Source organism: Microcaecilia unicolor, chromosome 2 (assembly GCF_901765095.1).
Source record: "Microcaecilia unicolor chromosome 2, aMicUni1.1, whole genome shotgun sequence".
In the NCBI taxonomy this organism is placed as follows: Eukaryota; Metazoa; Chordata; class Amphibia; order Gymnophiona; family Siphonopidae; genus Microcaecilia; species Microcaecilia unicolor.
The window spans coordinates 328,343,726-328,357,220 of record NC_044032.1 but is presented as its reverse complement, the minus strand read 5'-3'; the positions used below and the strand labels follow the sequence as shown (position 1 = coordinate 328,357,220).

The 13,495-nt window shown below is 47.2% G+C and overlaps 1 protein-coding gene across 3 annotated transcripts in view; it reads right to left on the bottom strand.

Annotated features, from left to right (window-relative positions):
• RNF38 (ring finger protein 38) overlaps nucleotides 1-10,469 on the bottom strand; it is a 348,251-nt gene extending 337,782 nt beyond the window's left edge. For all 3 annotated transcript variants that reach the window (XM_030194345.1, XM_030194346.1, XM_030194347.1), the window contains exon 1: nucleotides 9,406-10,469. In XM_030194345.1, coding sequence (XP_030050205.1) covers nucleotides 9,406-9,934 — 529 coding nt within the window. In that variant the 5' untranslated portion in view covers nucleotides 9,935-10,469. The remainder of the gene's footprint in view (nucleotides 1-9,405) is intronic.
• Nucleotides 10,470-13,495: the final 3,026 nt, after the last annotated feature.

The window sequence follows — 13,495 nt, the reverse complement described above, 5'->3', positions numbered from 1 at the left end:
GCCATCGCCCCCCTCCACCCGGCCCAGGCCCTCTCATCGCTATTCGACTTACATCGTTGAAACCGCAGCAAGCAGATCAGCTTCAGCTGCCGTCGGCCTTCCTTCACTGCCTCTGTCCCGTCCACGTGTGACGTCACGTCGGCGAGGGCGGGACAGAGGCAGTGAAGGAAGGCCGACGGTAGCTGAAGCTGATCTGCTTGCTTCGGTTTCAACGATGTAAGTTTAATAGCGATGAGAGGGCCTGGGCCGGGTGGAGGAGGGCGATGGCGACTCTGGGGGGGGGGGGGCGGGTAGCGACCTCGGCGATTTTCTCCCTCAAACCTTGCTAGGCCTTACTTTCGGGGGGAGGCCTTATATTTACAAAATAAGCAAAACCTCTACAGGGTCTTATTTTCGGGGGATGTCATATTTTCGGGGAAACACGGTAGTAAGAAAGGCCAGTTTCTGAGGCCAATGAAACGAGCGCTAGGAAGGCGCTTTCGTTCCCATCCCCCTCCCCTTGATGCTGGACTTACCCTCCGTGCTTCAGGGTGGTCGTGGGCACCCCGCCCCGCCCAGCGACCCACCCCGTGATGTAGAGAGTGGCTGGCTGGCTCCCTCGCTGCCTGTGACCTACAGCCTGCCTGGCTTACTCCCTCCAATCGTCGTCGCGTAGTACATCGTTGTATGCCCCGCCCTCGCATCAAACGTGATGACGTTGAGGGCGGAGCAATGCGATTGGTCAAGTGTCATAGCTCCGCCCTCAACGTCACGTTTGACGCGAGGGCGGGGCAAATAGTAATGGGGCTAAATTCCGATCTCTGGCACCTCACAAACCGGAAGTTGCAGCTTCATTAGAACGTTGATGTAGGCAATTATGTGTGGAAGGGGCTTGGCTGTGGGTGGGTCTATCAGTGAGAGTGGTGCATGAGTGACAGTGAGTGATGACAGCCTAAGTGCAGGGCTCCAGGGTTTCCCTACCACAGAGTGAGCTTCAGAATGTTTCAGGTGAGAATTATTAATATAGATGTAGCACAATTATTGATTGTGCTGGATCAGATACAAATATATACCAATATAAAAATACAGCTTTAGAGACTTATTGAAACTGCAGCAGAGAAACTGGTCTGGATCTCAAGTCCCTCTTTCCCCCTCCCTCTGGGAACCCTTAACAAGACTATTCAATTACAAACAAACTCTGACAAAGACAAAAGGTACTGCTTCAAAGAGTTTTCAAACTTCCTCTTTCCTCCCGCCTAAAACAAAAGTTGGCTGGGTGGGTCACCAAGACATCTCCAAAGATCAAAGACGCCAAGAGACAGAAAGGCTGGAGAGGTGTGAATCCAGCTATTGAACACAAAAGGACTCAGAGGAAATCATAAACAGGAGGCCATTTGCTTGCTAAACCATTTGCTGGCTACCTCAGACAACTGGACGCCAGCCCATGTGTAGAGAAAAGGCTTTTTAGCATATGATGTAATCATGTTCCTCTGCAACTACATTACCCAAGGGCACCTGGGACCATAATGCTTTGCAAATTACCCACAACTCAGTGGACCCTAAGACAATAATGCTTTGCAAATACCCAGGGATCAGTGCACCGAGGACCATGACCCTTTGCAACTCAGTGCTCCAAGAAGACAGCATGCTCCTCTAAAGACAGACTCTCCACTCTCTGCCCTGCTCTTCTTTTCTCTTCCATCACTAACTGCAGAACTCTTGGGCTCCTCTTACCTCATGCTGCTCATCACTCAGCTGGACAACAAACAAGGACTTTTGTAAGTTAACTTTTGATTTGAACCTGTTGTCTTGTGTTAAAGCACAAATTCTCCTGTTCTAAGATTCTTAAGACTACCTCTTGCTTGCAACACTATTTACTGAAACCTGTATTGTAAATAAATCTTTCTAAGCTAATTATATGGTCTTTTTATGTTCTGATAGCACATGGTCGCTTTTAAAAATTAGTGCCATGCTTTTAAGCCTTGCAGTACAGGTTAATGTAATTCAATAAATACAGCAAATGCTCTGAGAAATTCCCCTGTTCTTAAATATTTCTTGTAACACTCTGAGACTAGAGGAGGTGAGGGGTACCTGAACCAGGCTCAAGAGTTACAGGGGGGGGAAAGATGAGGAGTAGTGCTGTATAAATATCAAAAGGTAAATTTTACATTATTTGTGCCTCATTTGTTTATGCTTAATAAAAAAAGATTTGAACATTAAAAAAAATCGGCGTTGTCAGACACGCCAAGTGGAGATGTGATCCCTTGTGACCGATGAAGGAAGAATCCCCACCGAGCTGTTGGCCAACCCCAAGTTCCCCCTGTGTCTCCCTCCGTTCCCCAGGGGTTGAGCCCCCAGGTTTGGGAAGCCAACAGCAGGAAGAACTGAGTCCAGAACAAAGTCCACAGGGCACAGCCAAGCAGCGGGCAAAAAAGGACCAGGAGCAAACAGTGGTTAATACTAGGCAGCAAACAGCAGAAAATCCAGGATCAGGCAAGGGTCAATACCAGGCAGCAAACAGTAGAAAATCCAGGATCAGGCAAGGGTCAATACCAGGCAGCAAACAGTAGAAAATCCAGGATCAGGCAAAGGTCAATACCAGGCAGCAAACAGTAGAAAATCCAGAATCAGGCGAAGGTCAATACCAGGCAGCAAACAGAAGCAAATCCAAAAGCACTGCAACTACCCAAAGAACTAAATAGAAGCTGAAGCGTGGGAGGACTGGTGGCAAAGAACTGACTAGAAGCCGAAGCGTGGGAGGACTGGTGGCAAGGCTTTAAATAGTGCAGGAATTAGCCCAAACATGCACAGCTGTCTTCAAGATGGCTGCCCCAAACAGAGACACCCTCAAGCCCAAACATGGACTTCCTTCCTGTGGCTGCCCACCACCAAGATGGCCGCCCCATCCTAAGACGCCCACCTCTGAGATGGCCGCCCTCTCCTGGATATGCCCAAATCCAAGATGGCCACCATCTCCTCAGATGCCCATACCCTGCGCAAGCAGGGAACATGACAGGCGTTACATTGCGCACCCTCCAATCTTCTGGTACCACGCTCGATTTTAAGGATAAGTTACATATCACTAACAATAGTTACGCAAGTTAATTTTTCAGTTCTATCAGTACTCTGGGATGAATACCATCCGGTCCAGAAAATTTGCTACTCTTCGATTTATAGAACTGCCCCATTACATCCTCTAGGTTTGTAGAGATTTCATTCAGTTTTTCCAACTCGTCAGCTTTGAACACCATTTCTGGCACCAGTATCTCTCCCAAATCTTCCTCGGTAAAGACTGAAGCAAAGAATTCATTTAATCTCTCCGCTACGGCTTTGTCTTCCATGATCGCTCTTTTTATCCCTTGATCATCTAGCGGTCCAACTAATTCTTTTGCTGGCTTCCTGCTTTTAATACACCTAAAATAAAATTTTTACTATGTGATTTTGCCTCCAACGCAATCTTTTTTTCAAAGTCCCTCTTTGCCTTCCTTTGCTTTGCATTTGACTTGACATTCCTTATGCTGTTTCTTATTATTTTCAGTCTGTTTCTTCTTCCATTTTCTGAAGGATTTTGTTTTAACTCTAATAGCTTCCTTCACCTCAATTTTAACCATGCCGGCTGTCATTTGGTCTTCCATCCTCCTTTTTAATACGCGGAATATATTTGAAAAGCCTGGGTTTCCAGGGTTTTTTTTGAACAGCATCCACGCCTGATGTAAATTTTTGACCCTCACAGCCGTTCCTTTAAAGTTTTTTTTTCACCATTCTTCTCATCAAACATATAAATGGCAAGTGACCGACTCACCTGCAAATGCGCAGTAGAGACTTCCCTCTCTGTCCCGCCCTCGCGTCAAGACGTGATGACGTCAGAGGGCGGAACAGAGAGGGAAACGGAGTCGGACTGTCGGACGCTGCTGCTGGAGGCTGGAAACAAGCATCGTGCCCACCCTCCCCCATCCCTGCTGCCGCTCCCCCCCCCCCCCTCTGTATTGGGCCCCCTGCACTGACCTGACAGTGCCTCTCACCTCCGTGTGGAAGCGCTGCAGGCAGCAGCAGAGCGATCTGCTGCTGCCTGCAGCGCTTTCACACGGAGGTGAGAGGCACTGTCAGGTCAGTGCAGGGGGCTCGGCACGAGGGGGGAGGGAGCGGCGGCGAGGAGGGTAGCTGGAAATCACGCCCGTTTTAACGGGCTTAATGGCTAGTTTTATCATAGTCTACTTTTTGAAAGTTAAACGCTAATGTATTGGATTTCCTGTGTATACTTACTGCAAAGCTAATATCAAATCTGATCATATTATGATCACTGTTATCAAGCGGCCCCAGCACCATTACCTCCCACACCAGATCATGCGCTCCACTAAGGACTAGGTCTAGAATTTTTCCTTCTCTCGTCGGCTCCTGTACCAGCTGCTCCATAAAGCAGTCCTTGATTTCGTCAAGGAATTTTACCTCCCTGATGTTACATTTACCCAGTCAATATCGGGGTAATTGAAATTATCCATTATTATTGTGTTGCCCACTTTGTTAGCGTCCCTAATTTCCTTTAACATTTCTACATCTGCTAGTTCATCCTGGCCAGGCGGATGGTAGCACACTCCTATCACTATCCTTTTCCCTTTTACACATGGAATTTCAATCCACAGTGATTCCAAGAAGTGTTTTGTTTCCTGCAGTATTTTCAATCTATTTGATTCAAGGCTCTCCTTAGCATACAGTGCTACCCCTCCACCAATTAGATCCACCCTATCACTACGATATAATTTGTACCCCGTTATGACAGTGTCCCACTAGTTATCCTCCTTCCACCAGGTCTCAGAGATGCTTATTATATCTAATTTTTCATTTATAGTGCAATATATTCTAACTCTCCCATCTTATTTCTTAGGCTTCTGGCATTCGCATATAGATATTTCAAACTATGTTTGTTGTTCCTATTTACATCATACTCAGTACTTGACAGTATTAATTTGCAATCTTTTGTCTGATTTTTATTTTTGGACACCTGATCTACTATGTTCTCTTTTGCAACCTCACTACCAGGATACCCTATCTTCCCTGCTTTGGTGATATCTTTAAAAGATACCTTATCCCGAACCATGCGCTTTTGAGTGACTGTCGGCCTTCCCCCCATTTCTAGTTTAAAAGCTGCTCTATCTCCTTTTTAAATGCCGATGCCAGCAGCCTGGTCCCACCCTGGTTAAGGTGAAGCCCATCCTTTCGGAATAGGCTCCCCCTTCACCAGAATGTTGACCAGTTCCTAACAAATCTAAAACCCTCCTCCCTGCACTATTGTCTCATCCACACATTGAGACTCCCGAGCTCTGCCTGTCTCTTGGGCCCTGCGCGTGGAATGGGTCATGCACTTGGATTACAAGAATCCAAGGGAACAGTACAATATAGGGTGTGAACTGCTCCCTGTACGAAAGAAGAGAGGGACTTGGAGGTGATTGTGTCGATGACCTTAAGGTAGCCAAACAGGTAGAAAAAGCGAAGGTCCAAGAATGCTTGGGTGCATAAGGAGAGGGATGATCAGCAGGAAAAAAAGAGGCGATAGTTCCCATGTATAGGTCTCTGGAGACCGCACCTACTTCAAGATGGAGTCGGTCCAGAAGGCGGCTACAAAATTGGTAAGAGGTCTCTGACATAAAACGTATAGGGACAGGCTTATAAATCTCAACATGTATACGCTGGAAGAGAGGCGGGAGAGAGAAGATATGATAGAGATGTTTAAATACCTCTGTGGCATTACTGTACAGGAGGTAAGCTTTTTTAAAATGAAGGAAAACTCCGGAATGAGAGGGCACAGGATAAAGTTAAGAGGAAATAGGCTTAGGAAGAATCTAAGAAAATACTCTTTAATGGAAAGGATGATGGAAGAGTAGAATGGCCTCCCAATAGAGGTAGTGGAGACGAGGACTGTGTCAGAATTTAAGAAAGTATGGGACAGGCACGTGGGATCCCTTAGGAAAAGGAGAAGTTAGTGGTTGCTGAGGAAGGGTAGACTAGATTGGCCTTTTGGCCCTTATCTGCCGTCATGTTTCTATAAAAAATGTGTACTCTTGCTGATAACTAACATTGTAACTTTGTTGTCATAATGTACAAAGACAGGATAAAAAGGGGGGGAGGAATGCAATGTCACCAAGGAGGCACCAAAAAAAAAACCCTTAAAAATCTATCAGCATTGATATTGGTAGCAGTGACATTCTCTCTTCACACCTCCTCATAGTTCTTAATAACAGAAAATGGTACCACCGCTACAAAACAGTAAATGTCTAAATAACCAAACTTCTTAATATAGAACATAAACTTCTTAATATTGGACACAAAAATTCCTCCCGGGAAAGAGAAAAGAAGTGTTAAAATCTCGGGAAAAAAAGAGGATGGTTTATACCTCCAGTTGACTACATTAACGCTGTTTAGTGGTACCGCTCTGAATACAATAAACCAACTAAAGAGCGATTAATGTAGTATTCTCGCTAGAGAATTAAAGTCATGATGTACGAGTATGTAAATGATAAAGGCCCCACAGTGGGTCGGTCTACATACTGTAAAGAAAAACACATCATATATATTGAGACATCAAATCGTGGCGGGAAAATAATACTTGTAGGTTTAAAATGTTGATAACAAAAGCACAAACTTACAGAACTCATACTTAAGAAGCAAAGCAACTCATCCCATCATAGATAAGTCATAAAAAAAAAATCCTTGTCTTTCAAAGAATACTTGATATTGCACTGAAAGACGCAGGGCCGCCGAGAGACTTAACAGGGCCCGGGGCAGGCGCCCCCGCTCCAAATCACCTGCTGCTGACCCCCCCCCCCCCCCCCCCCCCGCTGCTCCTGCCGCAACAGGATTGAAATACCTTAGCTGGCAGGGATCCCGAGGCCCAGCCAGCAGAAGACGTCTTCCTCCAATGCTGACTGCCTGCCCCTGTGGCTGCTTTTCCTCTAGCTCCGGTCCTCCCCAGCCTCCACGGGGGGCCCGGCGCCGGAGTTTTCTCTCTCCTGCTACTGTCGGGACATGATCACTCAGGTCGTCAGGAGCAAGAGAGAGACCCTGACACCTGGCCCCCTTGGAGGCTGGGCCCGGGGAATTTTGCCCTCCTCCTCGGCAGCCCTGGATAGACGTCTGTCTGATCATTCGAGCATTTTGAAACATGAATGCAGTGTCCTATGCCAGAACAATAGCTTATGCTAACATACACTCAGTGCTTTTTTTGTGCTGGTACGCGGCGGTACAGCGTACCGGCAACTTTTGTTTGAAGTCCCGCTCCCGTCCATTCCTGCTCCGTTTTAATTTTGCCGGTCGCAATTCTCCTCTCTCCCCTGCCCTCCCCTCCCCTCCATGCCAGCAATTCTCTCTCCCCTGCCCTCCATGTCCCCTCTCTCCCCAAGTCGCGACAAACCAGCCGGCAGTGAAGATAGCGGTACTCACTGAGGCAGGCACGCAGAAGACGCAGGGCGCAAGCAGGTTCGTCTCCTTTGATCTCGCGTTGCTTCCCTCTCAGCGCGTCCCGCCTTTGAGGGCGGGACGCGCTGAGAGGGAAGCAAAGCGAGATCAGAGGAGACGAACCTGCTTGCGCCCTGCGTCTTCTGCGTGCCTGCCGGTTCGTCGCGACTTGGAGAGGAGAGGGGAGAGAGGGGACATGCCGGACATGGAGGGCAGGGGAGAGAGAATTGCTGCATGGAGGGCAGGGGAGAGAGGAGACATGCTGGACATGGGCAGGGGAGGGAGAGAGGAGAATTGCTGGGCATGGATGAGGGGAGGGCAGGGGGGGAGAGGAGACATGCTGGACAAGGGCAGGAGAGAGAGGAGAATTGCTGGGCATGGATGAGGGGAGGGAGGCGACATGCTGGGCATGAAGGGCAGGGGAGGGGAGAGAGAAGTGCAGGACGTGGAGGGGAGGGCAGGGGGAGAGGATGCATGCTGGACGGGCAGGGTAGAGAGGAGAATCACTGGGCATGGCATGGGTGGCTGGAGGGGGGCAGGGGGAGAGGAGGGTTGCTGGACATGGGTGGATGGAGTGGAGGGCAGGGGGAGAAAAGAAATGCTGGACATGGATGGAGGCGAGGGAAGACAGTGAGAAAGGAGATGAGATGAGATGAGGGAAATGGAAGAGAGGAGAAAAACTGTACATGGATGTAGAAAATAGGCAGAAGCTGGATTCACTGGACAGTCAATTCTGCACAGGACCCAGCTTTTACATACGGATGTAGGGCAACAAATGAAGAAGAAAGGCGAAAAGTAAAGAACTAAATGGAAAGGAAGCTCTGGAAACGGAGTTAAGAGGACAGATAACAGCAGAATCAGATACTGAGCCAGCATGATCAGAAAAACAAAGTCACCAGACAACAAAGGTAGAAAAAAATCATTTTATTTTCATTTTAGTGTCTGGAATATGTCCAATTTGAGAATTTACATCTGCTGTCTTATTTTGCACTGGGTATACTGGAGCTGTAACAGCTTACAGAAATTATTTATAATGAAAAAAAAAAATCACATTTTTTTCTCCTATACTAGTATAATATTTTCAATGACATCTGTTTATATGCGCTATGGCTGGTAACAAGGGGTGTGGCTAATGTGGGTGTGGTTATAATAGGGGTGGAGTCATATGTGGTGCCTCCGCCCACAATGAGTACCGGCACCTTTTTTTCTACAAAAAAAGCACTGCATACACTGTTCGTCACAATGACTTTTGTAATACGTGTCTTCGGAATAGTAATTAAAATATAAAAATAATAAAAAAGGGAGGGGGAGGGGGAAGGGGGAGGTACACACCGCCTGTAAAAAAAAAAAATTCAGCACCCCCAATCATTTTGAAAAGTTAGTTCCTATGGGCTATTTATCTTATCATCACTGGCACAAAAAAAAACCCTTATTTCTTTGAGTTCAAAATGCTAAACTTAACAGAATACGGATGGATCCACAAAAAGAAGTGAAAAATTACTTAACTTAAACTTCAAGTGCAGTAAATAACGTGTAAGTGGTCGGTTCGTCACACCGACTTTGGCCAGAGTTTCTCTGAAAATAGGTGTCTCAAGGCGTGGGAGACCAGTTGTTTTAAACACGTTCGACCTTGCTACTCCTTGTTGTGATGTAAGTTCTCTATACATTTGCACCCACAAGGTGCGTGGAAATACTAGCACCTAGATAATTGCTCTTATTTAATAGAAATATGCCGTGCCAATACTAGTCAAATAAAAAGTCCACTGGTAAGATGATTTTTTTTTAATCTATTACGTTTCTCAAGCGTCATGATCAGCCCCAGAGGTTACTTGGTCTGAGTAAAACAGTTCTGGACTTCGTATATTACAAGTTGGGATCTCTTCTAGCCTCCTCCATAGAGAGAGTGCTAACGCTAGAACTGCAAAACTCAGAGGGTGTGCTTTCCGAACCAGAAACTACTACATAAAATTCACTCACCTGGTGTCTGGGCGCTGCTGTTGATTGGGCTATTCCCTCTCCCTGCCCGGCTCGGCTCCCGGGGGTACTGGTGTTCTCCTTCCAGGGGGTTGTCCAGGTCCGGATCGTGCAGGGCTGGCAACTGAGGTGGATGAAGTAGCTGGGTCAAAAACCCAGATCGGGACCGGGATCTAGTGCAGGGGGGCTCCCGAAAAGCAGGAAGCAAGAAGGAGGCGGCCGAGGGCTGTGGCGAAGACGAAGAAGTGAAAGAGAGCAGAAGAGGGGGCGGCGGAGAGAAAGTCGGGGCCGAAGGGGAAAATGGCGAGGAGACAGCTGGCAGCAATCTGTCACCCAACTCCGCTGCTCTGCCAGTAGACTCGGCCCTAGTCCCTGTTTGGCCGGCATCGAGGCGCGCTGGGAGCTGCACTGCCGCACCAGCTCGCTCCTCCCCGGCCCTGCCACTTCCTGGCGACTGCTGCTTCGGATCCCGCAGTCGAGAAAAGAGACAGGAGTCCGGCGGGGAAGGCACGGCACCCCTAGTAACGGGCATTTGCGTGCCGGCGAGGAAACGTCGTTGTCGTTGATGGAAAAGAAAATAATCCTGCGTGCGCAGATGAAAACACCGCTGCTACCAAAACAGGAAGCAACAAGAGCACAGTCAACTCACAAAGCAGCTAAGTACCAAACCGAAAACAAACCCAGCTCCCTGGCGGCTTCTTCCTTTCGTCTATATAACAAGTGTATTCATAGAACACGGTTTGTAGAAGTGGGACACCAACACATTAGCTTCTTGAAGTTTCTCCCCTCCCTTTTTATTCTTTACATTGGTCCTCCTCCAAAAGAGAAAACGGAACGGAAGAGAACTGTTAATGGTTCCGGAGCTGAAGGAACGAAGCTCCGCTTCTTTCTGCTTTTCCCATTCCTTTTGTACGCGAAGCTCCTCGGCTGTTATGTACACCAATTCCGCTCTGCTGATTGCTCTTCTTCTGCTTTCTCTGTATGCTGTCACAGCCGCCGGAAAGATAACAAGGTACTGCGGCGGCTCTTTCTGTTTTCCTTCCCAGACCTTAGGAGGCAACATAAATTAAAGCGGAGAATACGGAGCCAAGCTTACGCCTCGCTCACTTTAGGAGTCCAGCAGTCAGGGAACCACAGGGAAGGAATGCATAACTTATCTGCGCTGGAAAACAACGCTAGCTAGGAGACAGAGGCAGGCCTGGGGCTCTAGGCCAGCCTTCAACTTTGTGCCTGCCAACTACTACTACTACTTAACATTTCTAAAGCGCTACTAGGGTTACGCAGCGCTGTACAATTTACATAGAGGGACAGTCCCTGCTCAAAGAGCTTACAATCTAGAAGACAAGTGAACGGTCAGTCCGATAGGGGCAGTCTGGATTTACTGAACGGTAAGAGTTAGGTGCCGAAAACAGCAATGAAGAGGTGGGTTTTAAGCAGAGATTTGAAGATGCTCAGGAAGGTTGTTCCAAGCATAGGGTGAGGCGAGGCGGAATGAGCGGAGCCTGAAGTTGGCGGTGGTGGAGAAGGGTACTGAGAGGAGGGATTTGTCCTGTGAACGGAGGTTTCGGGCTGGAACTTAAGGGGAGATGAGGGTAGAAAGGTAGTGAGGGGCAGCAGACTGAGTGCATTTGTAGGTAAGAAGGAGAAGCGTGAATTGAATGCGGTATCTGATTGGAAGCCAGTGAAGTGACCTGAGGAGAGGGGTGATATGAGTATATCGGTTCTGGCGGAATATAAGACGTGCGGCAGAGTTCTGAACAGATTGAAGGGGGGATAGATGGCTAAGTGGGAGGCCGGTGAGGAGTAAGTTGCAGTAGTCAAGGCGAGAGGTAATAAGAGCGTGGACGAGAGTTCAGGTGGTGTGTTCAGCAAGGAAAGGGTGAATTTTGCTGATGTTAAAGAGGAAGAAGCGACAGGTCTTGGCTATCTGCTGGATATGCGCAGAGAAGGAGAGGGAGGAGTCAAAGATGACTCCGAGGTTGCGGGCAGATGAGACTACTACTACTTATCATTTCTATAGCACTACTAGACGTACGCAGCACTGTACACTTGAACATGAAGAGACAGTCCTTGCTCACAGAGCTTACAATCTAATTAGAACAGACAAACAGGACAAATAAGACATAAGGGAATATTAAAGTGAGGATGATAAAATAAGGGTTCTGAACGTGTGAATAAGGGTTAGGAGTTAAAAGCAGCATCAAAAAAAGTGGGCTTTTAGCTTAGATTTGAAGATGGTCAGAGATGGAGCTTGACGTACCGGCTCAGGAAGTCTATTCCAGGCATATGGTGCTGCAAGATAAAAGGAACAGAGTCTGGAGTTAGCGGTGGATGAGAAGGATGCAGATAAGAGAGATTTACCCCAGTGAACGGAGTTCCCTGGGAGGAGTGTAGGGAGAGATGAGAGTGGAGAGGTACTGAGGAGCTGCAGAGTGAATGCACTTATAAGTCAATAAGAGGAGTTTGAACTGTATGCGGAAACGGATAGGGAGCCAGTGAAGTGACTTGAGGAGAGGGCTAATATGAGCATAGCGACATTGGCGGAATATTAGTCGTGCAGCAGAATTTTGAACAGATCAAAGAGGAGGGAGATGGCTAAGTGGGAGACCTGTGAGAAGCAAGTTGCAATACTCTAAGCAAGAGGTGATAAGAGTGTGGATGAGGGTTCTGGTAGTGTGCTGAGAAAGGAAAGGGTGAATTTTGGCAGGAACTTTTTTTGCCTGTCAACTGGCCACACCCCCCCCCCACCCCCCGGCCCAAAAGTTCAAAGACTAGAGATCATTAAAAGAAGTTACATGGCAATACTTTTAAAATAGGAGGAAGTATTTTTTTCACTCAAAAAATAGTTAAGCTCTGGAACATTTTGCTGGAAGATGTAGTAACAGCAGTTAGCTTATCTGGGTTTAAAAAAAGGTTTGGACAAGTTCCCGGAGGAAAGGTCCACAGTCTGCTATTGAGACAGCCACGGGAAGCCACTGCTTGCCCTGGGATTGGTAGCATAGAATGTTGCTATTATTTGGGTTCCTGCCAGGTACTTGTGACCTGGCTTTGCCACTGGAAACAGAATAATGGGCTAGATGGACCATTGGCCTGACCCAGTATGGCTATTCTTTTGTTGACTAACACAATTGCCTTGCGTATCAAAGCACCTGTATTATTATTATTATTATTATTTATTGCATTTGTACCCCACATTTTCCCACCTTTTTGCGGGTTCAGTGTGGCTTACAATTCGTTATGAAAACTGGAAGTACATTTTGTTACAGCTCAGTTATGGATTACATTATGAAGCGTTTTGAGAGACAAGTTTTGTAACAAGGAATATAATAATGGAAAAGATCATTGAGACATTGGAAGGAAAGAACGGGAAACTAAAAGGGGCGATACATTGGAGGGAACCCGCGGGAAACAGGAGGGGCGGTATATAATAACAGGCAAGCATTTGGTATACATTTTCTGTGAGTAAGGTATGAGTGAGGTAAGTTTGCGGGAGATGAGAAGGTGAGGTAGGGGATGGGAATTCAGAGTGGCTGTAGTGATGCATTGTTGAACAGTGAGTGCGGTTTTATGTGTTTTGGTTCTTTCCGTAAATTTCCTCAAAGAGGTGGGTCTTCAGTAGTTTGCGGAAGGTTTTTTGCTCGTGGATCGTTTTCAGGTTGCGTGGCAATGAATTCCAGTACTGCGTGCTCATGTAGGAAAAGGTTGACGCGTGCAGTGTTTTGTATTTCAAGCCCTTGCAATTAGGAAAGTGGAGGTTGAGGAAAGTTCGGGATGATCTTTTGGCGTTTCTTGGTGGTAAGTCTATTAAATCCGACATGTAGGCTGGGGCTTCACCGTGAATGATGTTATGGACTAATGTGCATACTTTAAAGGTAATGCGTTCTTTAAGTGGGAGCCAGTGTAGCTTCTCTCGTAAGGGTTTTGCACTTTCATATTTTGGTTTTCCTAAGATGAGTCTGGCTGCTGTATTCTGGGCTGTTTGGAGTTTTCTCAGTATTTGCTTTTTGCAACCTGCGTATAGTGAGTTGCAGTAATCCAGATGGCTGAGAACAAGGGATTGCACCAGGCTACGAAAGACGGATCTTGGGAAGAA